At 39.1% G+C, this 24,179-nt stretch overlaps 2 protein-coding genes across 14 annotated transcripts in view; one reads left to right on the forward strand and one right to left on the reverse strand.

Annotated features, from left to right (window-relative positions):
- On the forward strand, positions 1-22,167 carry TRNT1 (tRNA nucleotidyl transferase 1). 5 transcript variants are annotated; one of them, XM_081821075.1, is made up of 9 exons: positions 32-62; positions 420-460; positions 1,134-1,308; positions 7,510-7,703; positions 10,332-10,470; positions 14,740-14,866; positions 16,083-16,276; positions 17,010-17,263; positions 17,443-22,167. In XM_081821075.1, the coding sequence occupies exons 3-9, from the start codon at positions 1,161-1,163 to the stop codon at positions 17,695-17,697; spliced, it is 1,311 nt and encodes a 436-aa protein (XP_081677201.1). In that variant the 5' UTR covers positions 32-62; positions 420-460; positions 1,134-1,160; the 3' UTR covers positions 17,698-22,167. The 5 variants fall into 5 exon arrangements, with proteins under 5 accessions (XP_081677195.1, XP_081677201.1, XP_081677206.1 ...); XM_081821069.1 differs by lacking the exon at positions 420-460 and having other exon boundaries at positions 1-62; XM_081821080.1 differs by lacking the exon at positions 420-460 and having other exon boundaries at positions 37-70.
- Positions 19,516-24,179, reverse strand: part of CRBN (cereblon) — a 23,259-nt gene continuing 18,595 nt past the window's right edge. For all 9 annotated transcript variants that reach the window (XM_081821050.1, XM_081820991.1, XM_081820999.1 and 6 more), the window contains 5 exons: positions 24,029-24,113; positions 23,095-23,210; positions 22,156-22,220; positions 21,345-21,476; positions 19,516-20,183 (listed from right to left, as the gene is read on the reverse strand). In XM_081821050.1, coding sequence (XP_081677176.1) covers positions 20,003-20,183; positions 21,345-21,476; positions 22,156-22,220; positions 23,095-23,210; positions 24,029-24,113 — 579 coding nt within the window. In that variant the 3' untranslated portion in view covers positions 19,516-20,002. The remainder of the gene's footprint in view (positions 20,184-21,344; positions 21,477-22,155; positions 22,221-23,094; positions 23,211-24,028; positions 24,114-24,179) is intronic.

A 24,179-nucleotide genomic window follows, 5' to 3' on the forward strand; every position in this document is an offset into this window, starting at 1 on the left:
GTCACGGCGTCCGCCGTCCGGAAGTGCGCGGGGTGGCGACGACGACGGCGGCGGTGGGGCCGGTGAGCGGGTGCACGGGGGAGGCGTGCGGGTGCGCGCCGCAGGGAGGGAGGGCGTGCGGGTGCGCGCCGCAGGGAGGGCAGTGGGGCGATGGAGCCTCCTGGGGAGGGTGCGAGCATGTGGCGGTGAGAGGCATTCTCTCCACTGCGGAACAGAGCTCGACGTGCAGGTCGTGGGGCCGCGTCCCTGCCACGTTCCAGTAACTGCAGGCTGAATCATCGGGCTTCCCCGGGCACTTTCCGTTCTTTGGGGCCGGCCCACCGAGGGTCTCACTAAGCTTTTTCGGTCTGGCACCTGGAATGAGGGGCGGGACACGCCTCTTCAAGGCCAGGGTCCTCAGCGGGTTTTTCTGATTTTAGGCGGAGTTGGAAGGACACTTTTTCTTCCCCACGTGGTCTGGGTGAGGAGAACTCGTCTCGCCCCCTGGTGGGAAACGCCGCTTTTTGAAACCTGCTTCCCACGGAAAGGAATGACTCCCTTGTGGTTTCCGTCGGGGCCACTTGAAATCCTGTCAGTCCCTCACGGAGACACAGTTCACGTGGAAATCGGTGTGGGTGGGACTCAGGAGCCGGCAGGACGGAAAGGAATGGTGAATGAGGAAAAAAGCGGGCAGCTAAGACAAATCTTGGGAAAATGTTTTTCAATGCCTAGGAAATGTCCCTGGGTCATATATCTTAGGTGCAGGTGGGGAAGTACAGTGTTAAACGTGTGACTGTGCCGTGTTTTGGAGGAGGCCAGGTCTTCTTGTGTTTTGAGTTTCCTTTTCTGCAACCACTGTTCTTGGCAGCCTGCTCCCCTCAAGCTTTAACTGAAACCCACCTCTCCAGCGAGCACTGTAATAGTAAAAGGTGATAACGCGACTATAGCAGTAAGTGCTTCAGGAGTACAAAACTGCATAGCCACAAGCATAGATCTAGTCATGGGTGACTGTCCCTCAAATCGTCACTGGTTTCAGTTTTATCATCTGAACAGGAGATTGAGTGTCTCTCAGATGTTAAATAAAATTGCAGTATATCCCTTTATTTTCCTTCACTTGTAAATTTCATTACTGTACATGCATGTTTGTCTTGTAGATGTGTGGTTGGTGACCTTGCCCCCAGATGCTGAGGTGCCTGAATCCCTGGCGCAGGCCATTACTGAGCGGTAGTTGGAGTAGGCTGTGCCTTTTCAAGCAGTATCTATTTACAATGAAGTTGCAGTCTCCAGAATTCCAGTCACTGTTCACAGCAGGATTGAAGAGTCTGACAGGTGAGAGATTAGGATGCTTTCTTGCTTTGGAAGGCCGTGTAAATGGAGAAATGGAGGCTTAATGTTTTTTAGTCAACACTCAGGTGTTTTTTTTTTTTTTTTTTTTTTGCTGTTGAGCTAACAAAAGAAAGGTTTACTATGGGTAATCCCAAACTATAGCCAAACATAAAAGATTCAGGCAGTGACTTCAATTAAAAAACATGGCTTTTCTGTATGTTATGCTAATTACTTTATAGATAGGTTACAGAATTGGGCCTACTAACTTAATGAGTAGATACATTTTTTCTTGTTTTGTGGATGAGGAAGGAGGCTGAGGAATGTGCCAACATTTTTATAATAACTAGAGAGCTGCATTTTGAACTTGGGTAGTCTGCTTTCAGTACCCAGCTTGTAACCATCAAGCTTTATTTCCTCCTTAGTCATAAGTGCTTTCTGAGTGAACTGAAGGCAGAAGGAAATAGGAGTTCCTTCCATTTGTGCACATACAAAACTTACCTGGAAGGGGCACAGGAAATGACTTAAGCTAAGTCCCTGATTACAGCAGCTTCATGTTGCTTGTCACAGTCTTACCATTCCTTACATTGGTCCTCAGAATCAGCTATGCTGTTACTGAAGCAGCCACACAGCTGCATTCCAAAGCCTCTGGTATTTTAGTGGCCCTTAAGAAATACACAAAGGTATGTGTTTGTAGAAACATGACCTATACAGTGGCATGCAACCCTGGCTGTCCATTAGGTTCACCTGGGGAGCTTTTAAAATACACAAATCCTGGGGTACCACCCTGACCTACTGAACTGGAATCTCTGGGGAGCATGGGCATCCATAAATTTTTGTAAGAACTCCATTAATTCTGTGCACAAAAGGTGGAGGAGCGTTGAAATGACTTTCCTTGTATTCGTTTATTCCCAGAGCTACTTTTCTATTCTTGAATTTAGATGATTTTTTAGATACATGTCAGAGGTCAGTGGTCCAGAACTTGTTGATTCATATAGATTCTTCATGTGATCTTGAAGTGGAGGGTCTAAAGCTGATACTTCACTCTGAGTTGTAATTACAGTGAAAAAGTGTAGAAACTCCAGTCCAATAGACATATCAGTCACATGTCCAATGTATACTTTTCTAGTAGCCACATTAAAGATAAAAAGAAATGGGTGAAATTAATTTTAGTAATTATTTTAGTATAGCATTTCATCAACTACATTTAAGATACCATCATTTTAATATAAAATTTATGTAAAATTATTAATGAGGTATTTCACATCTTTCCTTGCAAGTCCTTGAAATCTGGTGGTTAGCACATCCCGACCGTCTTAATTCAGACTCACCACATTTTAAGTGCTCAGTTCAGTAACCATATGTGCCTACTGTTTGAACAGCACAAGTTTAGAAGCTCCAAATCTGAGTTGAATTCAAGCTTGTTCTTTCTTTATATGCCTTTCCCAGCTCCTAATCTTCCCACCTTCAGTTGCAAGAGGCCTCTTGGAAGAAAGGTGCCAAATGCTTGGATGTAGGTAATTAACCCTTGGTGGCCTGTTTCAGGTCCTTCTGCATTTTTCTTTTGGAAACAAGGCTCTGGATATTGATTGCTATAGGTTCTTGAACATCTTTTATTTTAACAATTTCATTTGGCTTACTAACCCTTACCTCAAGAGTTGAATTGTCTCCATCTTGAGAGGTGAAATCCTATGGATTTAGAAACTTAGTACGGTGGGAAGATACAGATCTATTTACCGCCAGGGTCTTGTCCTCCAAAGCCTGGCAAATGGTAGCACGGACATATTCTTTTTTTTTTTAAAGATTTTATTTATTTTTGACAGTGTACAAGCAGGGGAAGCAGAGGGAGAGGGAGAAGCTCCCTGAGCAGGGAGCCCGATGTGGGGCTCGATCCCAGGAACCTGGGATCATGACCTGAGCTGAAGGCAGATGCCTAGCTGTCCAAGCCACCCAGGTGCCCCAGCACGGACATATTCTAAAGTTGACTTTTTTAGGTTAGAGTGGAAGTGGCAAGAATGGAATCTTTTAGTGCAAAGCTCATCAGTTAGAAAATCAAATAATTGGTTTTATTTGGTTTTTGCTACTTTCTAAAGACTTGCGTGTTCTGGTAAAATAAGATATTCTGCATGAAAACAATGCACAAACACATACACACAAATGATGGCTGTTGGATGGTGATACTGTGCAGTTGAATACTATACCAGTTCTCAAATCCTAATAGGTGCTTTGCCACATGTGAAATTAGTTTCCAGTATGCAAGACTTAGGGAAGCTAGGGTAGTGGATTATCTGTACACTGTATAGGATTTTATAATTTGTCAGTTTATTTCATGTAATTTATTTTTCCTTTTGCTTGAGGGCAACATTGTAGAGGCATGCTAGGGGCATATGAGATTTTTTTCTCCATCCTATACATGAGACTGAAGTTCCAAACATTGATTTTTTTCCTAAGTTAACGTGGTTAGTGGACAAGCCAGGACTTCTTTGGCTGCTTGGCTGTGGTCAAATACTGGGCATTAGCACTCAGTGGTTAGCTTTTAAGTGCTTTGGTATGTGCTGTCATAAGGCCATCATTGTAACTTTTGGGACAGTAGGAACACCTGATCACTCTTCAAGTTTGGGAGATCCTGGAAAAACTGAAGAACAGTTCGTTTATTTTTTGGTAGGAATAGTCATGACATAAAATGGTCTTCCCATTTTAGTTGCACTTTCTGTACCCCCTTCCTCCAAAACTTAAAATTCAAAATTGTAGAGGGAAGAAGTTAATGAAAATTAGATTGAAAATTAAAATAAAAAAATAGACAATCGTAAAAATTTTCTGACATATAATATCATGGTCCTTTGGATTGCTAACAATAATAATTAAAAATAGCTTACTATCAGCTGTGGCAGTTGAAGCAGATTAATAGCTTTGGAATGATGAAATTATGCATTTCTTGAGTCTCAGGCTTAAATTTACAATTAAATTTAGCTGCATTAGGTATTTTTTTTCTGAGTATGTAGTTTACAAAATTCATTGAAATGTGGATTTCTGTAAGATTGAAGATACCAGTAATTGAGGAAAAGGAGTGTCTAAGCTTGATAATCCCTATTCTTTTAGGTCAGCATAAAGTCATTGCATTTCTTACAGTTTTTGTGACTGTTCCACATGGGCACATTTTTTGCCTTAATACGCCTTTCTCAGTGGTATTATGTTAGAATTGTGAGTTTTTGGGAAATAGTTATCTATTTCCATATGGCTAATCAAGATGATGAATAGATTACTTTCAACTCTGTATCTCTTTGTGTAATGCGGTTAATTGATTAGGTGACTTTGAACTTAAAATTTTGGTCGAGCTAGCATGGGAATCTTAAAACAGGTGATCTTGTATTCAGTCTTGACCTTCTTCATCCTGTTAAAGTAGGTTCAAGTGAAAGTAAAACTTACTCATTTTTTGCATTTCAAAATAGTTTCTCACTGTATTGAAGGAAGAAAACCTTTAAAAAATACATTTCCAATGAGGTCACTCTGTTTTTTTTTTTTTTTAATTTTTTTTGAAGCAGGGATATCACAATTAGGTTCCATTGTGAGCCACATTGGTGTAAAGATAAGTAGGATAAGTATTCTACCCTGAGAATGAACAGGTAATTTTAATATAATTAGTATGCATAAAAAATAGGCTCCTCTCATAGCTTAGAGGAAATTGATTTAACTCCACCAGCAGGAGAGGCTTCCTAAACTGAATCACAAAAGATGAATAAGGATGTGCTAGATCAGTGTTTTCCTCATTGTGGGTAGTAACCCACTAGTCGACCTTAAAGTCAATTTAGTGGTCATGACCAGCATTAGAAAAACAGAGGAAAAGAGGGTAGAATAGATGAGATCGTGTGGTATGACATCCTGAAAGTTCGGTTTAGGTATGAGTGACTGACATGCAAAATGTCTTTCTGGTGTGGGTTGTGCACCAAGACATTTCATGGCCAGCTGCTTAGCGAGGTGAGTAAGCTGGGAAGGTGTTTGGGTGAAGTGATCTTTGCAAGCAAAGTTACAGAGAGAAACTACAGGGAGAGTTTGAGTGTAAAGCGCGATGCAGAGATTAGTGAGAGAGGAGACAGAACTGGGTCAGGAGGCCCTTGTATAATGTACCGCAGAAATGTGGATATTGTGCTGGGAGTAGTCAGAGGAACAGTGGCATAGCCTAATCAAGCGAGTGATTTAGAACCCTCTGTCTAGACGGTGGAAGCTGGATTTAAGGGGGCTGATGTAGCACTCTTGTTCAGGAAGGAGATGAAGAGGCCCTGAACTAGGGAGAAATGAGGATAGAGTCCAGAAATAGTTTGGCAGTCCTTAACTTTTTGGGTCATGGACCTCTATAAATCTCATGAAAACTGGACTAACATATATGGTTTTTTGTTTTGTTTTTGGTTTTTTTGACTACCATACATGGTTTTTATATTTTATTTTAAGAGACCATGAACCCTATATGAAGGAACCCTTAATAGGGACATATAGTCAGTAGGACTTGATTAGAAATGTGGAGTGAGGGCGCCTGGGTGGCTCAGTTGGTTAAGCGACTGCCTTCGGCTCAGGTCATGATCCTGGAGTCCCTGGATCGAGTCCCGCATCGGGCTCCCTGCTCGGCGGGGATCCTGCTTCTCCCTCTGACCCTACCCCCTCTCATGTGCTCTCTCTCATTCTCTCTCTCCCAAAAAATAAATAAAATCTTTAAAAAAATAAAAATAAAAAAAAAAAAAGAAATGTGGAGTGAAAGGAAGATGAACAACACATACTCTTGGAAAGGACTTAGGATGGTCTGGGACAGCCAGAAATTTAGGCCAGAAGGTAAATGGAGGGAGCATTTGTTACTTTGTAGCAGATCATTGTAGGTTGTCTCCAGAGAGTTGGGCTGAAGGTTTAGGAAGAATAGGTAGAGGAAGAGGATGAGCAAGCACAGATTTAGGGTAGGGATGGAGGTTAACATACTGGCTTGTGATTAGGGATGTCAGAACTCTGATGTATTTAGCTCAGTGCTCAGGTCAGTGCCCTCCAGCCAGAGACCAGGTGAGTTGTTAGGAGAACACTGACCATGGAGAACCTTGGAGTATCTCAGCCAAAGGTTTTTAGAAAGGACTTCTTGTAGGGTTTGTGCTTGTATCATATTTTGGGGCAGGTATAAGAAGTACAGTTTTCCTGTGGGTTAGGTGGTATCAGGAAGCAAGGATAAATCTGCGATGGGTGTCTTAATTCTTACCTAGAAGGTGAGAACACAGCTCTCTGCTCTGTTAACCGGTGGATAAATAAGAAGTCACACATATTATTAATTGTCATAAGGTGGTGTCTTTGATAGTATTCATGTCTTCTGTGTTCAGACAGGATTACTAGTTGTCTTGTTTTAACCGATCCATCATGGTCACCGAGTGGACTTGTCTGATGTGGATGTTCTCTGACATTGTTTGGGTTCAACAGGAGAATACCAGGGCCCAGTTATGGGTGCCAGGCCACCTTTTGGAAATACCAAGGCTCAGGGGGTTGTATAAGGCCAGTTTCTGGATGTCATTCTCCCTAGGTGCCATATGATGTCCTTTGGTCATGAGTAATTAACAATGGACTTTGTCTTATCTTGTACCTAGAGGAGTCCACTCTGGGTCTCCTGTATTGAGGCCCTCACAGTAGTTTGAGCCTTCCTATGGCTTTTCTAGAGCACAGAGAGGAGCAGAAATAAACATTGTATGCAGATTATTTCTTGAGGGATTCTTAGCTGTAACGTTATCATACCTGGGGTGATAGACTAATGTTGTTTGACAGTTTCATAGTTTCATGCATGAACGTTATAGCCTCAGCATCAGTACACAAAGAGAAATAGGTCTAAGAACACCTGACGTTTCTGAAGTATGCACATAAACTTGGGAGAAAAAGCAGAATTCTTCACTTTTTGGTTATAATTCAAATGTATATCGGTGACCTTGGGGGATTGTGGAAGATAATTCGGAAGATAATTCTGAATTATCTTCCGAATCTGCCAAGAAAAAAATCTGCAAATTCCCTGCTCTCAGAGTTGTGAGAGGCATTCTACTCTAGGTAAGTCACTTCATTTCTGTGGGCCTTGTTCTAATTTTTATGTGAAAAGTCTAGTTAAATAATTTCTGCTGTCCCTAATAGATTGGAAAAACCTTGTACTTCTATAATTCTTAAATAAACTGAAGTAAAATATATTCTTTCTCCTCTCAGAATTATTTGTCAAAGAAAATCATGAATTAAGAATAGCAGGAGGAGCAGTGAGGGATTTATTAAATGGAGTAAAGCCTCAAGATGTGGATTTTGCTACCACTGCTACCCCTGCTCAAATGAAGGACATGTTTCAGGCTGCGGGTATTCGTATGATAAACAACAAAGGAGAAAAGCATGGAACAATTACTGCCAGGGTAAGTGAAAGGTTTGACAGCAATTACATTGTCTTTTTTGTAATTTTTAGAAATTTAATATGTTTTTTCTAGTTTTAAAAAGCAAGTGACGAAAAACTAATAAAATATGTCTGTCTCTCTCTCCCTTTTACACCCTGCATCCTCCTTTGCTACAGCCACTTTCAACTAGTTTTTATGGTACTTACCTGTTAGCCCCACATTTCTAAAAAAAGTCATTTCTGTGCTGCAGAGTTTGTCTTTGTTTCAGATTTCCCAGTTGTGAGATGTTGTGTGCTGACTTGCTGCACGGGAGAGTGGCAGCTTCTTGCCTACAGTGCATGCAGCTCTCCCTCCCTCATCTTCACACTATGCCTGGACCATCACGTTTGGTTGAATTCATGTTCAGTGTTTTCATTTCTGACTGTATTGGTTGCAGCTGGATTATGAAGTGTATTGTGCCTGCATCTCTTTCTGGGGTGATTTTGGTTTTCCCTGCACTTAACAGCATTTTTCTTTTCTCTAGCTTTCTGTGTGCCATTATTTCGTTCCTGTACTCTGTGACCTTCCTCTTAGTAGATGAAACCCATCAAGTTTCAGTTCCTGTGTTTTGAGCCACTTCATCTCCGGATCCCAGCCCCCCACCCCTCCTTAGGAAGGCTTTCTGAGCTTTTTACGTAGTGTTTTTAATTTCAAGACGCTGTGCTTTGGTTTGGATGTGTCTTTTCATTCACTGTGTAGGGATACTTAGTGGGCCCTCTTGTATTCCTCTCATAATTCCATCCCCTTTGTTCAAGGTCTTCACCTTTGGAATCTGCTGTGATGTTGGATGTTGGGCCATGGGGACTCTGATCTGCTAGTTTTATCTTTTGTCTCCTATTTTATATTTAAGTTTTTTTTATTCATTTGAGAGAGAGAGTGAGTGAGCACAAGCAGGGGGAGGGGCAGAGGGAGAGGAAGAAGCAGACGCCCTGCTGCACGCTGAGCCTTACGCAGGGCTCGATCCCAGGACCCTGAGATCATGACCTGAGCCGAAGTCAGTCACTTAACTGACTGAGCCACCCACGCGCCCCTCTCCTATTTTATATTCTCATATCTTTATTTTACTTTCCGTGAGATTGCCTTAACTTGATCATCCAGTTTTCCTGTTATATTTGCAACCTTTGCCATTTAAAAAATTTTTGAGGTGTTTCTCAGAATATTTCTTTTGAAAACTTTCTCTTCTTGTTTCAGATGCAGTATCTTTCTTTCTTTAGGATATCGGTTATAGTTGTTTTGACACTCTCTTTCCTCTTTTTCTGTCTTTGCTGTTGGCTTTCCTTAAAGGTGGTCTGGTTCTTAAGTTTGGGTGATCCTCTGGTGTTCGTAAGGTGACTTGCGAACTTTACTGTAGTTTGTGTAGGAAATGTCAGCTAGTTAGTTGTAGGATCACCAATGTCAGTATCGGTAGGCCTTTTCATTAGGGAAAATCAGAAGAATCCTTTAGTGTCATTCAGGTTAGAACAAGCCTGGTTATTAGCATTTGGAAAACCAAGTGGGGAAAGAGAATGAGGGTCGTGTTGATTTTTTTCACTTAATCTTGTTTTCATTGTGGTGCTTCACTCCCACCATCCTCTGTATCTGGTGTCCCAAATTGTGACTATTTATAGGTCAGCCTTTCTAGTGAGTTAATCTCTGGTTCTTTGCCAGGGAGACATTCCAGGGGTCTGTTTCCTACAGTGATTTTCAGTCTTCCATATTTCAAACCCTTTTCTTACCGCTTACCTTTACAGAAAACTTGTACTTCAAATTCTTGAGTTCTAGAACCTTCTAGTGAGATCTAACTTGTTTCTAGAGAAGAAATGAGATTGAGAGGAATTCTAGAACAGACTTACAGTGATCATTAGTAGCCTTCAGTTCTTAATGAAGAGATTCCAAATTTCTCAGTGGCATGTAAAACCCTTTGCCGTCTACCCTAAATGCTAACATGCTATTTGTCAGCAATACTTTCTTGTGCATATATCCCTCTTTCTCTCACCTGTGCCTTTGGTTATCTTTTCTCTTCATTGAAATGCTCTTTCCACGTGTGCACGTACAGATCCTACTTAGTTTTCAAGGCTCAGCTCACATGTCATCTATCCTGAAGCTACTCCGCTTTTTCCCAGCTGGAGCTCATCTCTCTTCCCACGATACATATGTATATATATATATATATAGTACTTTATTTCAGCTTCATTGATGGTTACCAGTTGCAGAAGGAATTAATGGTTTGTAGTTCTTCCTCTATCAGTCCTTTGCTAATGGTATATATGTTATAAATTGATATTCAGCTCTTAAGAGGCAAACTGGAGCTATTAAAAAATATTTCAGAGTAGCCTAATTTGAAATGAAGAACTGGAATACACTGTTTTGAGGGCCTCTTCTGTTCTCTGCCACAGCATTTGTTAGAGTTGTCATTTTTTTTTTTTAACGTCAGACTCATCCTTTTTAATTAAGATGGATTTATTTTTAAAAAAAATTCTTTGGATCTATCTTGAATATTGTGTCTTTCTGTTTCAAGATAGATGTGTACTAGGTGACTTTGAAAAGAAAGAAGATATACTTGTCAGGACTCTTATTTTTTTCAATTCATCCAGTGATACTAAAAACTAATTAAAAAACATTTCATTACAGCTTCATGAAGAAAATTTTGAAATTACTACACTGCGGATTGATGTTGTCACTGATGGAAGACATGCTGAGGTAGAATTCACAACTGATTGGCAGAAAGATGCTGAACGCAGAGATCTCACTATAAATTCTATGTTTTTAGGTAATATCTGGACATAATGTTTTAATCCAGTCTTTCTGAAAGCTGCCCCCCCCTTTTTTTTAAAGATTTATTTATTTGAGAGAGAGCGGGGAGAGGGGCAGAGGGAAAAGGAGAGAGACTCCCAAGCCAACCCTGTTCTGAGCAAGGAGCCCAATGTGGGATGTGATCCCACGACCCCGAGATCATGACTTGAGCTGAAACCAAGAGTTGGATGCTTAACCCCTGAAAGCTGCCTTTTCGAGTGAATCTGCATCCTGGAAATGTTCTCCAACCCGAGAGGTTTAGTTTCATCTGAGAGTGTAGTGTATGGGTTAAAAGATGACTCTGGAGCCAAAAGTCCTGGATTCAAATTCTGACTCTGACTCACTGGCTGTAAAATGAGGATGCTAATATCTGCTTCCTTTGCAAGGCTGTCGTGAGGATTAACGGAGTTAATAATTATACGTCTTTAGAACAGTGCTTGGCACATGTACACATTCCGTGCTCACTTATTAATTGCATCTAAAAATGGTTAACATTTCAGGTAAGAAAAATGCACCCACATACATCCCCCAAATCATTCTCCATTGCACTGTCTTTTGTGCATGCCCACACTAGCCTTTCTTTCCTCTTTTCTGGTGCCCATGGCACACACTTGTGAATGACCTCAGCACCTTTTCTGTGGCCGTGCCCAGACACAAGGTCCGATTCTTTCATAGCATTACATTTTAGGACTCACCTGTAATCAGAGTTGGCATGCAAGAGAGAACCTATTTATCATCTCAACTTGATTTTTTTGTTAATGAAACCAATGAGACTCATAATAGGTGAATTAAGTTAGTGCTTTATTGAAGCGTTATTTTTTGTCCTATAAATTGTAGTCAAGCCCTTTGTGTTTAAGACTGGATTAGAAAATAGAGCTGAAGCAACCACTCTTCATAACCTAGTTGTGGCAGCAGTAATAGTGAAAGGATGAAGGACAGGTTCCTTGCTACCCAAAAGTATCCTGTGTAACTTTTTTCAAGTTGAAATGGTATAAGGTGTGGAAGCAATTACTGTTTCATCAACATGAAAATCCTCTTCCAGATTTCTTTTGGTTAACAAAAACAGGTATTAATGTAGGTCTTTTGTAAAGGTGATGCGGCCTAAAGTGAACTTGGAGATATTACAGGAAAACCTGTAATAGGATTTGCTTCATGGGATGGAGAAGGGGGTTGTATGCCAAGATGGGACTCTCTTGCTAACTGCGTTAATGATGTGTTTCTAGAGCACTTACTAGGTTCTCGGTTACTTGATATACTTTATCGCTTTGAACTGTCACAAAAACTTAAGTATTAAATCCATTTGGTGAGGAAATAGACTGAGATGTTAAGAGCTTAGCTCAAGTCACAGACTACCATGATTGAAGCTTGGATTTCCAAAGCCTAGGTGATTTACGACAAGAGGGAGCCCAGTTTGGGATATGTTTTCTCTCCATTATGTGATCAAACTCCAGGTGTTTGTTTCTTCTTAGCTCATTCTGACTTAGGGTAAACTGCTCCAACTAGTGCAATTATAAAATTTGTAACTGGCTTCTCCTAAGCATACCTAACTAAAAGAGAGAAACTAATATTCCTTTTCAGTATACTGTTTTATAGAAATAAAAGCTATTCTTATTGGTACTACTGTTTTCTAACATTTGCTGAGCCCTTATAATATGCCAGGCACTGTGCACATCACAGAAATTTAATCTTCCCAGCATCCCTATGATGCAGGTACTGCTGTTTAACCCACAATAATTTGCTTAAAGTCAGCTGGTAGATTGCAGAATTAGGATTCCAACTTAAGCATCCTGGCTCCAGAGGTCACTTTCTTAACCACTACACATTATTCTTACAGCTCAACTTTATTTCTTACTTTTATGCACCATATGTTGAAAGTGCTATTCAGAGCAAAAGATGAAGTGCACACTGATGGGATATTCTCACTAATTTTTACTTTCAACCCATTTTTCCATCCAGGCTTTTTTCAAGCCTTACTGGATGAAGCATTCCGAGTTCTGGCATTTCTGGTTACTTTGCTTCTCAAACTTCACTCTTGTCTTATCCTGTGTGGTTTTTTTTTTTTTTCTTTTTCTTCCCTCCAAATTTTGGTAGTACTTCCGTGCTCACCAGGGAGAGTCCAATCTTGTCATTAAGAGACAGATATACCATATGCACTTGCTACTTTGTAATCATATTTTTGCCTATTTCCTTTTTTCCCCCATATTCTGTTATTTCTTTGAATTTGGAGCCTTTTGAATTTGCTATACATATCGAAATGCCATATAAATCCAAACAGTTTGGGAAGTGTTAAGCCTGAGCTTACTATTATTTTTACATTCGGGATATCAAGAAGCATTAAAGTTCAGACAGAACTAAATTGAGAAGTAGTTTTTCAGAAGTAGTGGCAGTGCTTCTCTTCTGGGAGAGCACAAGTGAAGTATCTCTCAGGATCACCGACCTCCCCATTTGGACGGTTGAATGGTGTGGAGAGGGAGTGAATCTTAAGCAGAATCTTAAGTAGACTCCCAGCTAAGTGCAGAGGCCCATGTGGGGCTCAATTTCACAACCCCAAGATCATGATCTGAGCTTAACCAACTGAGCCACCCAGGTTCTCCAAAAATTCTTCATTTTTAAAGGTTTTTTATGTTTCCTTAGTATATTTTTAGCTAATTCTTCTATTTATACATGGTATTTTTGTTTATTTACAAGAGCTTTTTGTGTATTCTGGAAGTTAGGTATTTGGCTCTATACTGACCTACATGTCTTTTTCTCAGTATGTCAGTTATCTTACGCTTTTCGTTATGGTGGTTCTTGTCATGTAGGCATATTTGATTTTTAGGTGGTTGAATTATTTAAGGTTCTGGTGGTGTGTGTGTGTTTGTGTGTTTAGTTTTGTTAAGTAAACCCCCATGCAGTCTAAAATCTGCATATTAATTTTTGACTCCACCCCCCCATACTTAATTAGTAATAGTCTACTATTGGTAGGAAGCTTTACTGATAACAAACAATTAACACAAACTTTTTATGTTCAATGTATTATATACTGCCTTCTTACAATAAAGCAATATAGAGAAAAGAAAATGTTAAGGAAATCGTAAGAGAAAACACCTATAGTCTTGTAAAAAAAAAAAAAAAAAAAAAAAAAGATAGGGGCTCCTGGGTGGCTCAGTAGGTTAAGCGTCTGCCTTCATCTCAGATCACGATCCCAGGGTCCTGGGATCAAGCCCTGAATTGGGCTCCCTGCTCATGCAGGGAGCCTGCTTCTCCCTCGGACCCCCTCTCCCACCCCCCTCCCCATTGTGCTCTCTCTTGCTCTCTCTCTCCAATAAATTAAAAAAAAAAAATCTTCAGGAAAAAAAATCCACCTGTAAGTGGATGTATAGAGTTCAAACCTGTGTTTAAGGATTAACTGTATTTTTTTTTTAAGATTTTTTTTTGAGAGAGAGAGAGTGAGCAAGAGAGAGCACAAGCAGGGTGAAGGGCAGAGGGAGAAACAGACTCCCCACTGACTAGGGAGCCCGATGTGGGACTCGATCCTGGGACTCCAAGATTATGACCTCAGCCAAAGGCAGACGCTTAACTAACTGAGCCACCCAGGCACCCTAACTGTGTATTTTGAAAGGTCTTCTCCCAGGATCATAAATTTTTTATCCTATGGTTTATTGTTTTAGTTTTCCAGATTCTTTTTGCTACTTATTTTTTTTCCCAGATTACCCTGGCTATTCTTGTTTATTTTCCCATATTAACTTGAAAATCAGCTTGTCTGGTGTCTTATCTCCACCCCAGTTCATACTTTAGACATATTTATTGTTCATTTCTGGGCATTATCTTTTTATCTTTTTATTTTTTTAAAGATTTTATTTATTTATTTGACAGAGAGAGACACAGCGAGAGAGGGAACACAAGCAGGGGGAGTGGGAGTGGGAGAGGGAGAGGGAGAAGCAGGCTTCCCGCGGAGCAGGGAGCCCGATGCAGGGCTTGATTCCAGGACCCTGGGATCACGACCTGAGCCGAAGGCAGACGCTTAAGGACTGAGCCATCCAGGCGCCCTTGGGCGTTATCTTTTTAGTTACTGTTGTAAATACAGCCTTTTATTCCATTCGATCTTCCATCTGATAGTAGGTATGCATGAATGCTGTTCATGTCTGTATTTTAACTTTGTAACTCTTCACTTAGCTTTTACTGTTGTAATAGTTTTTAAAAGCGAATTTTGTTTTCCAGTTCTTATTTGCTAACAGTGATCTTTTCCCTTTTTTTTAATGAATAGGTTTTGATGGTACCTTATTTGACTACTTCAATGGTTATGAAGATTTAAAAAATAAGAAAGTTAGGTTTGTTGGACATGCTAAACAGAGAATACAAGAAGATTATCTTCGAATTTTACGGTATTTCCGGTAAGAATTTTTAAAAAATAATAGTACAGATTTTAATATCCCAGAGCACAATTCCAATCATGTGAAATGTGCAGGTCAGAGTACAACATGGTGACATCCCAAATGTCTGCTTCCAATAGACTTACTAGTAAAATGTGACTTAACTGTGAGATTGTTCCCAAAACATAGATATTTACTCCATTCTGTGATGGTCTTTTATAGAATTCAGCTTTAAGTCATTTTTTAAATGTCCATTTTTCTTTTTATTTCCTGCACTGATCATAAAATTGAGTGTTTACCACAGGCCAACCACTTCCTGGTGCTTTGAATACGGAGGAGTGAGTGTCTTTGCCTTCATATATGGTTTACAGTTTTAGGTGGTCATGAGAAACCCTTAGATGAACTTGCTAAAAGCATGAAATAAATTTGGATGGTTTTGTGCATAGCACTGATTTTTAAACTCCAAGCTGTAACCCTTTTTAAAAACGATTCTAACTGGCTAGTTTATGTCTAATAATATTTTTCACTGGTTGGGATCATATTTAGAATATTCTGTAACGGAGCCTACATATTTTGTCAGTAAACGCTCTTCCTTTAAATTTGAGTATTTGCAAAAGTCTCTCTTTGCAAATAATAGAACACAGACTGACATCCGTATTTACTGTCATTTAATCTACATTATTAATGAACTGAATTTTAAAGATGTGTTAGTACAGGTGTATTTTAAGGCTTCCAATTCTGAGATTGCTAGAAATATACTCCGTTGTCTGCAGCTAGATGAGTCCTGTTTGAAACTCTTCATTAAAAGTATTGATGGGCACAGAGAGGCAAGCTTTGTACACTGTTCTGTTGATGGCATTCCAGTCTTCCCAAGAATGTTCTGCGTTATTCATCCAGTATAGGTACCAGTTCCAGGAAGTACATTTGATGGCCATTCTAAATGTCTGAGTCACTGATTTGGAAATGCAAGTGAATAGAGGTTTCTAGTTCTTGTTAATTGAAGAAAGTTACTTATTAAAAAAAAGGTTATTTATATTTTATTGGAGCTCAGGTTTTGTCATTTGGGAACAAAAGGAAGGTAAGGATTTGACCAGATGATGTCTAAGGTCCCTCTTAAACCTAAATCTGTGTTGTCTCATATTAGATGTATGGAATAGTACCAGTTAAATGAAAAACAAGATTTTTCTAGTGATATGCCAACATAGAGGTAACATGCTCTGAGAATTTTGTTTTGTAGGTTTTATGGGAGAATTGTAGACAAACCTGGTGACCACGATCCTGAGACTTTGGAAGCAATTGCAGAAAATGCAAAAGGCTTGGCTGGAATATCAGGAGAGAGGATTTGGGTGGAATTGAAAAAAATTCTTGTTGGTAACCATGTAAATCATTTGATTCACCTCCTCTATGATCTTGATGTGGCTCCTTACATAGGTGAGAGCAAGTTATAAAATATTTGAATTTTTTACAGTGAAACATCTGGTTTAAAATTTCATAGGGAAAAATGTTTGACTAATTCCAAAAGGAGAAATGCAGTATTTTAAAATAAGATAAACTTCGGGGTCGGGGGTGGGACACAGTGGCCTTTGGTGTCAGACCTGGGTTTGAGGGATGTCAGCTTTGTGATTTGGATTAGTTCCATGATCATTAGTTACTGAATCTAAAAGGGTGTGAGAGGAACAGCATCGGTCTAATAGAAGGGCTAAAAGATTCAATGAGTTAATACGTGTAAAGCACTTGAAAGAGTGACATACGTAGAAATTAATATTATTTTAGAAAGAACAGTGGTCTATGCTGGAGCACACTTCAGGAAACTTGGGGCTATGTCATATACAGTTTTTGAATGGCAATGTGGGGCGTGGATGGTCTGTGACAGGTCAGTGGGAAGTCATGAGTAAGTTAGTATCTCCCATGAGTCTGACACCACCACTGCCTCAGGACCTCCTGATCAGTAATGGAAACTCATGTGTTAGGACTCCCCTAGGTTTTGGGGACATTATGGGAGGGAATACCAACAGTGTTTATCAGTGGTTAACCTGTAAGATGGAGCATCAGATTGAATCAGTGAGTTCTAGTGACAGGGCATTTTGTATATTACACCATGGTTGGTTGAGGATATGAGTGTGTAAAAAATCAAAATCAGTGAAAAATGTTTTTGTCCCTACAGGCTTACCTACTAGTGCAAGTTTAGAAGAATTTAACAAAGTTAGTAAAAATGCTGATGGTTTTTCACCAAAGCCAATGACTCTCTTGGCCTCATTATTCAAAGTACAGGATGATGTCACAAAATTGGATTTGAGGTTGAAGATTTCAAAAGAAGAGAAGAACCTTGGTATATTCATAGTTAAAAACAGGAAAGATTTAGTTAAAGCAATGGATAGTTCAGAGCCACTGAAACCCTATCAAGACTTCATTATAGATGTAAGTATATACAGGCTTGGTCAGAACTAATTAATATTAAGGTCTACAGTGTGTTACGTGGATGTCATTTATTTTAAATGAAAAATTTCACCTCGGTTATTTATTTACCTTTTAGGATATGCTCATTAGCAAGCATTCTAACATGAGATGGAACTTTAATGTTTGATTCTGGCCCTTAGTCTAGGGAATCTGATGCAATGCCCCGTGTGTGTGAACTCCTGAAGTACCAGGGAGAGCATGGTCTTCTGCAGCAGATGCAGCAGTGGTGCATTCCTCCATTTCCTGTGAGTGGCCATGACATCAGAAAAGTGGGCATTTCTTCAGGAAAAGAAATTGGGGCTCTGTTGCAACAGTTGCGAGAACAGTGGAAAAAAAGCGGCTACCAAATGGAGAAAGACGAACTCCTAAGTTACATAAAGAAGAGCGAAAATTGATGAGAGCTGGCACTAAATAGCAGAAAATTTGGGGTAAGGCTAGGTTTTCTTCTCTCCCTCTCAGTGAGATTTAAGAGACTTGAATGAAAGCCAGCTTGGAGGACCTTCTCAGATCAACAGAGGTCTTTGTGAGTTTCTGGCAGTAAACTCAAGTCTACCTCCTCTTAAATCTCATTTATATCCTTGAACCTTCTGCTGCTTCTGGAGTAGTTCCTGCTGTGAATAGTATAGTTGGCTTCCCCTGTCTAGGGTTTAACTTTTTTTTTTTTTTTCCGGTGTAGCGCATTACTGATCTTAAAAAGTGGTAACTATCTTTAAGAAAAAAGTGTGTGTTTGCTATTGAAATAACTACATTATTTTATCAGTGTCTTTAAGTGTTAATTCTTACTTGAATTTAACACATTTAAATGAATTTAATTTCAACACCAACTTGTGTTGAAATTAGTTGACAGAATATCCTGTATAAAATTATGAAGACTAGGTATGTCCTGGGTGGCTGGCATTCATACACCTGAAACTTGTTCTCGCAAGCTCTAAGTTTTAGTATGTAGTTGATACCTTCCTTTGTCATAATGATTTCTTTATGCGTGCTAAGCCTGAGAAAGACTGGCTTGACAGTTACTCTTGAGCCTTTAATAAACATTCCCTTTGGAACTGGAAGATAAATGTGCTTATGTGGTATGTGACAGTATACATCAGGTTTCTCCTGTACCCTTAGTCGTTAATTTTTTTCACGAATTAAAAAGATATGGCCTACATTAAAATATCCATGACCAGGCTTGTACATATGCTTTTTAAAGGTTTGAGCCTTAAATGCTTTCGGTAGGTAAAGGGGTGTACAGTGCAAAGTACTGTTTCAGCTGTTACATTCTAACATTTTATAATTGATTTGACTTCTTGTATAGCCAGTCCTAGCATCTCTGTCCTCTGTGGGGACAAGTCAATAATTTAAGTCCTACTAAAATAGAATCTCTAAATAGGAAGTATGCAGAGATACCGCTATTTCAGAGGTCTTGTTTTGTTATGTATAAAACCAATCTAAAAGTGTTATATGCATTTCTTTTACATATCAGAAAATTTTATTGGCCAGTGTCAATGAACAAAATAGAACACACTGTGATTACACCCTTCAGGTGGCAAAAGTAAAAGCGGGGTGCCCTGTGACTGCTATTGGAATAGTGTAAGACTATGTGAACAACTAGTATAGTCCTCTAAACCCAATGTTCTCAGTATTACTACAAAAACCCTACAACTTGGGCAGGTCCTACATTGCTTTTCATTTGCCTCCTGTACGTAAATACGCAATGTGAGATCTTCAGTTGATCGTTTTAGTCTAGGCACTCACAACCATTGCACATTTGGTAAAAGAAGAAAAGAAAATATTGATAAATTAAAACGAGATTTAACAGTCTCCCCATCAGTTGAACTTTGCCCAGTTATGAAAACTGAAGTTAATTACACAAATGTGAAAGGATCCATCAACACTTGGACATATAAGCAAAGAGGTAGGTGGCTAATCAGTATCTAGAGCTTCATCTTTATGCTTAAATTATCAGCTTGTGAGTAAATATTCTACATTATTTAGACAAAGAAAATGTGTAATATTTGCTCTTAAACTTTACTTAGATTTTCAATTTACATGGAACAAAGGTGCTTACAAAATGCAGTCACTTGTAGCCTGATTGAAGGGAGGTATGTTTTAGTATCTCTGTTCCATATTAGTTAAGGTTCAAATTGAAATTTGGAACAGAATAAGCAGGGTGTTCAGACACACTCAGCAAATACATAAGGAAATGAACACTATTTTGGGGCTCAAACTGTATTTTAACTCTTTAATATTTTCAAAATTTACAAATCAATAGGAGAGAAACTCAAGAAAATTAAAGCCTTTGCCTATTTCAAAGGGAACATGTACTTGGCACCCTAGCTTTGGGAACTTCTAAAAACTTGCTGTTGGTTCCATGTATCAGGAGCAAATGATTAACCTCGAGTTAGGGGAATTACAAATATGTTTGGTGCAGGAAAACCCATCTCCTCCCTTTCAGAGAGGTCTTCGTATCCTAGCAGGCCCGAATATAATGGTATCAAGCTAGATATTCCTAAAAACCCAAGTTTTCTAGACTGCTTTTCAGCCTTTTCAATAGTATATTTTAATTTAAATCTTCAAAAACCCTTGACTAAGAAACTGCAACCTTCCACATAATGTTGCTTTTTACTTAGGTATGCATCAAAAGCAGTAATTTCCAAAGCAGATCTGATTTTACAAGACCAACTAGATAAATAACTTTATCTCTACCATATTTGTTTATAAGCAAAGTATTACTTTGTCGGGGCTTATCTCATCTTCAGTGTCTGGGATTGTGGGCAACAGAGCAGATCGAGTCAAACCCCAAAATTTTTGAGGTGACATGTCTTTTTTGGTGGCTGTAAATTTCCATCCAATATGGCTTGCACAGATCCTACACTGGGCGATAGTCCAAGCATACCTACAAAATTAAAGAAAGGTATCAGCTAAGGAAACACATTTCTGTACCCCAAGCCTATCATTGTATAAAGCTGTTATCAAGACAGAGCTAAATTCTATATGATTTCCTGAAACAAATTTGATTGTGTTCTTAAGCTGTGTTTATTTTTTTCTTTCTTGGCATTGGAGAAAAAACTTAATCTTGTTAATATGGATTAACTCGCAGGTACCTTTCCTTCGTGGTTTTGTATTGCAGTCACGTTACAAAACACTATCCACTTCCAGAAATACACTTATGAGTTAAAATGGGGGGTGGGAGGGAGACATATATGAATTTCTAAGAACTACTTCTGAAGAATGATTTTGTCAGAAAATTCATCCAGAAAATCAAAGTATAACTAGAAAAATAAAACCACTTGCATCTAACAGTTAATTCTAGTTTTAATCCTTAACAAGGATGTTAAATAAGCTTGGACAATTCAAGTGATACGGTCCTACATCCAAAATGGCAATTATTTTTAATTTTATTTTAGAGAAAGCCTTAGGGGGTGTCTTAAGCAGACGTGGGGGCTTGAGCTCAACTACCCTGAGATCATGACCTGAGCAGAAACTAAAAGATGCTTAACCAGCTTTGCTCCTCAGGTGCCCCCAAAAGGACAATTGTAATCATTAATTCATACTCTGCTGGCCTCTTTCAAAATAAAAGACTGACCCAGAATTTGGAAGCAGACTATTAACGCTAGTTCCCAGGTGGTGCTGCTAGTTCTAGGCTCATACTTTGAAGGCCACTGGGCTAAAGAAAGAAAAAAAATGAAGAAAACCAGGATTCAATGCTTTTCCAGCTGTTTTGTCATTGCTCGGGAAATATTCTCTGGTTTGACATTACAGAATATGGTTCAGATACAGTTTTACTGGGTTTTAAGCCAGCTGGTTTTCAGAATGAGCTAAGTCTGGATTAAATGTATAGTTAATTTAAGGATAACTGCAGTTGCCAACCTTCTAACTTTATATTTAGTGAGAGTATGCCAAACTAGCTGTTACTAGCCATTCATAAAATGAAGAACATTTAAATAGAATTATTCATCTCACTATTTTTGATTACAATTCTAACAGCTCTGCTTAGGACTCTGTCCAATTAAGGCAAACCCACTCCCCCCCCCAAAAAAAGTAACCACCACATTACCCAGGAAACCAGCTGTGCTCTGTAGAAGGCCGGCCTATCAGATTCAAGTTGCAAGCTTTATACACCGTAAGTGTCTCATGCACATATCCATGAGGATTCACATAAGCTGCCATTGGTCCACATAAGGATAAACTACAAGACAGAATCAGCATAGAAGTCAAAATGGGAAGGAAAAAAATGTCTAATGGGGTTATAAGAGGTAATATCAGAACTTTAGTATGTGAAGAGGAGGTTGGGAGTCAGCCCAGTTTCATTAGTCTACATGTTTGTAAAACAGGGAGCTCATCTAAAGGAGTCTCAGAGTGGAAGTACAGTGAAAAGGTCCTATTTAGTCATCCTTGGGCAACTGATTACTTTGTAGGCAACAGTTTCTTTACTGTCCTGGTTTATAAGTACTAACTAAAGTAATTCTTAAACACTTATATCACAGCATCAGTACATGTTCAGAAGCATGTCCCACTTTACCTTTGGGCCCTATGTCTGCCTGGAAGACCATACCTGAGGCATTCATGTTAGGTCCTTAATCACTAAGAAGATAAACAGATTATCAAGCAGGAATGGGGGAAAATAAGGACTGCCCCTTTGTTTGACTCTACCATGCTCATTACCTGTGAATAATATCTTACATAATCATTGCTGCTGAGTACCCAATCAGGAAGGGTGTCAACTCCCCACATTGCATTTGCTGAATGATTATTATTTAATAGAGGGAAATCTATGGGAAATGGAAATATGGTCTTGACCATAACTCTGTTACAGCAGTTGGGAAAATGTATTTAGAAGTATACTGAAAATGTAATAAAGCTCTCACCTGAATATTTCATTTTTGGTTGTTATTTCTGTTTCTTGACATTGTTTACAGCAAAGAGACGTACACTAAAAAATTTAAGAGAAAATTAGTGGGGAAAATTCACACTTGTTTAATTATGTAATTACATAGCTCATCAAGAAACTTCTCTAAAGTATTGATCCCTCTAAATATGTTTTCCTTCCAATCATTCAAAAATAGAGTTTTAAAGTAGGACCGAGAAAACCTCTGAGATCTCACACATACTCATTTATAAAACTACTGACTTTGTAGGACAAGGAGTGACAGATACATATAGGCACAGATGCTCCGTGTAGAAATGGAGTGTCTTCACAAACTCTTAAATGTTTGAGGGATGTAAAAACAATCTAAGTGTCTGTATGATCCCAAATGAAATGTCTGAATTATCCTTTAAATCATGTAAAACTAGCGGGGCACCTGGGTGGCTCAGTAGGTTAACCGTCTGCCTTCGGCTCCAGTCATGATCTCAGGGTCCTGGGATTGAGCCCCGTGTCAGGCTCTCTGCTCAGCAGAGAGTCTGTTTCCCCTCTCCCTCTGCACACCCCCATGCTTGCTCGCTCACTCTCTCAAATAAATAAATAAAATCTTTAAAAAAAAAATAAAACTGGGCGCCTGGGTGGCTCAGTTGGTTGGGCGACTGCCTTCGGCTCAGGTCATGATCCTGGAGTCCCGGGATCGAGTCCCGCATCGGGCTCCCTGCTCAGCAGGGAGCCTGCTTCTCCCTCTGACCCTCCCCCCTCTCATGTGCTCTCTCTCTCTCTCTCATTCTCTCTGTCTCAAATAAATAAATAAAATCTTTAAAAAAAATAAAAAATAAAAAAAAATAAAACTAGCACAACTAGTTTTCTAATTGCATGACTACATGACTGGGTCCCATAGATAATCAAGCCTAAAATAGGTGTCACGAACATGGTCACTTACTTTATTCATAATGTCTAGTTCACAGCGAAGTCGTTGGATGGCACTACCAATTTTAAGGAGCTGAATCCTTAATACATCATCAATAGGAAGACAAGCAGCTACTCTGTAAGAAAAGTCTTAAAGACATGGTGGTTTTTCAAGTTTTTGAAGCAGGTAAGTAACAGATGACTTATGAATCAGACAGTGTCTTTTTGAAATAAACCCTCTCTACAGGGCTCCCAAAGAATGTGTTTGACATAATTAATACTAAAATACACTAGCTATCGAGTATATATTCTTAGGAAGTTCTAAAATTATTTTCCCATAATTGGTTTTAGAAATGTCTTTTATTTACTTATTTTTAGCAGTATAGGCGGGAAAGTTTACTGAAGCCAAATTACACTCTCAAGATGTGAGGGCGGCGAGGTCCAAGAGAGCTGTGCTCCAGGGTCTGGGTTTCTGACTTTTATCAACAGGTTTTTTTTGGTCTTTTAAACATGAAAATCAAACCCATGGTATAGGAAGTCAATCTGCTAAAAGACTAGAAAAATGGCTACAGTAACTGTACCTAATAACCAGAGCAATGATGTACATAAGATTAAGTCAGTCTTAGAATCAGGGTCCTTTTGAAAGCCATCTTAAAGAAAAGGGAGAGTTCTGACACTCAAGTTTTTGGATGTGCCCCGTTTACTGCAATTTGGTCTACGGCCATACCACCCTGAACGTGCCCGATCTTGTCTGCAATTTGAACTTAACAGAAAAACTTTGCTTAAGATTACTCACAAAATTTAAGAACTTTGTTACAATTAATTAAAAAAATCTTTTTTAAAAGCCCAGATATGTATGCTTTTCAGAGCGAATAAAAATATTAAACTAAAATTTTTTGTTTCATTAAACAGAAAAATAATTTAGTAAAATGTCAAAAGGCCCCAGGAAGGAAGCTGACTTTTCATACCTACTGGATTTGAAGGAAGAGAATCATCTTTTAGATTTTCGTCCCATTCATGTAGCTGTTTCTTGATTCTATCCATTAAAGTTTCCTTGTTTAAAGTAAAAGCAGCCATAATAAGGTTCACAGACTTTTTAGAACGTACTGCTAGATTTTC

The sequence above is a fragment of the Leptonychotes weddellii genome, chromosome 1 (assembly GCF_054177405.1).
Source record: "Leptonychotes weddellii isolate Sample4059 chromosome 1, ASM5417740v2, whole genome shotgun sequence".
Taxonomy (NCBI): Eukaryota; Metazoa; Chordata; class Mammalia; order Carnivora; family Phocidae; genus Leptonychotes; species Leptonychotes weddellii.

What these genes read in the sequence shown, in the direction of transcription:
- TRNT1 (XM_081821069.1), top strand. Translation starts at nt 1,161, where the DNA reads ATGCTGAGGTGCCTGAATCCCTGGCGCAGGCCATTACTGAGCGGTAGT. An exon ending in ATGGAACAATTACTGCCAGG is followed by an intron (nt 7,704 to 10,331) that starts GTAAGTGAAAGG and finishes ATTTCATTACAG; the next exon opens with CTTCATGAAGAAAATTTTGA. An exon ending in CGAATTTTACGGTATTTCCG is followed by an intron (nt 14,867 to 16,082) that starts GTAAGAATTTTT and finishes TTTGTTTTGTAG; the next exon opens with GTTTTATGGGAGAATTGTAG.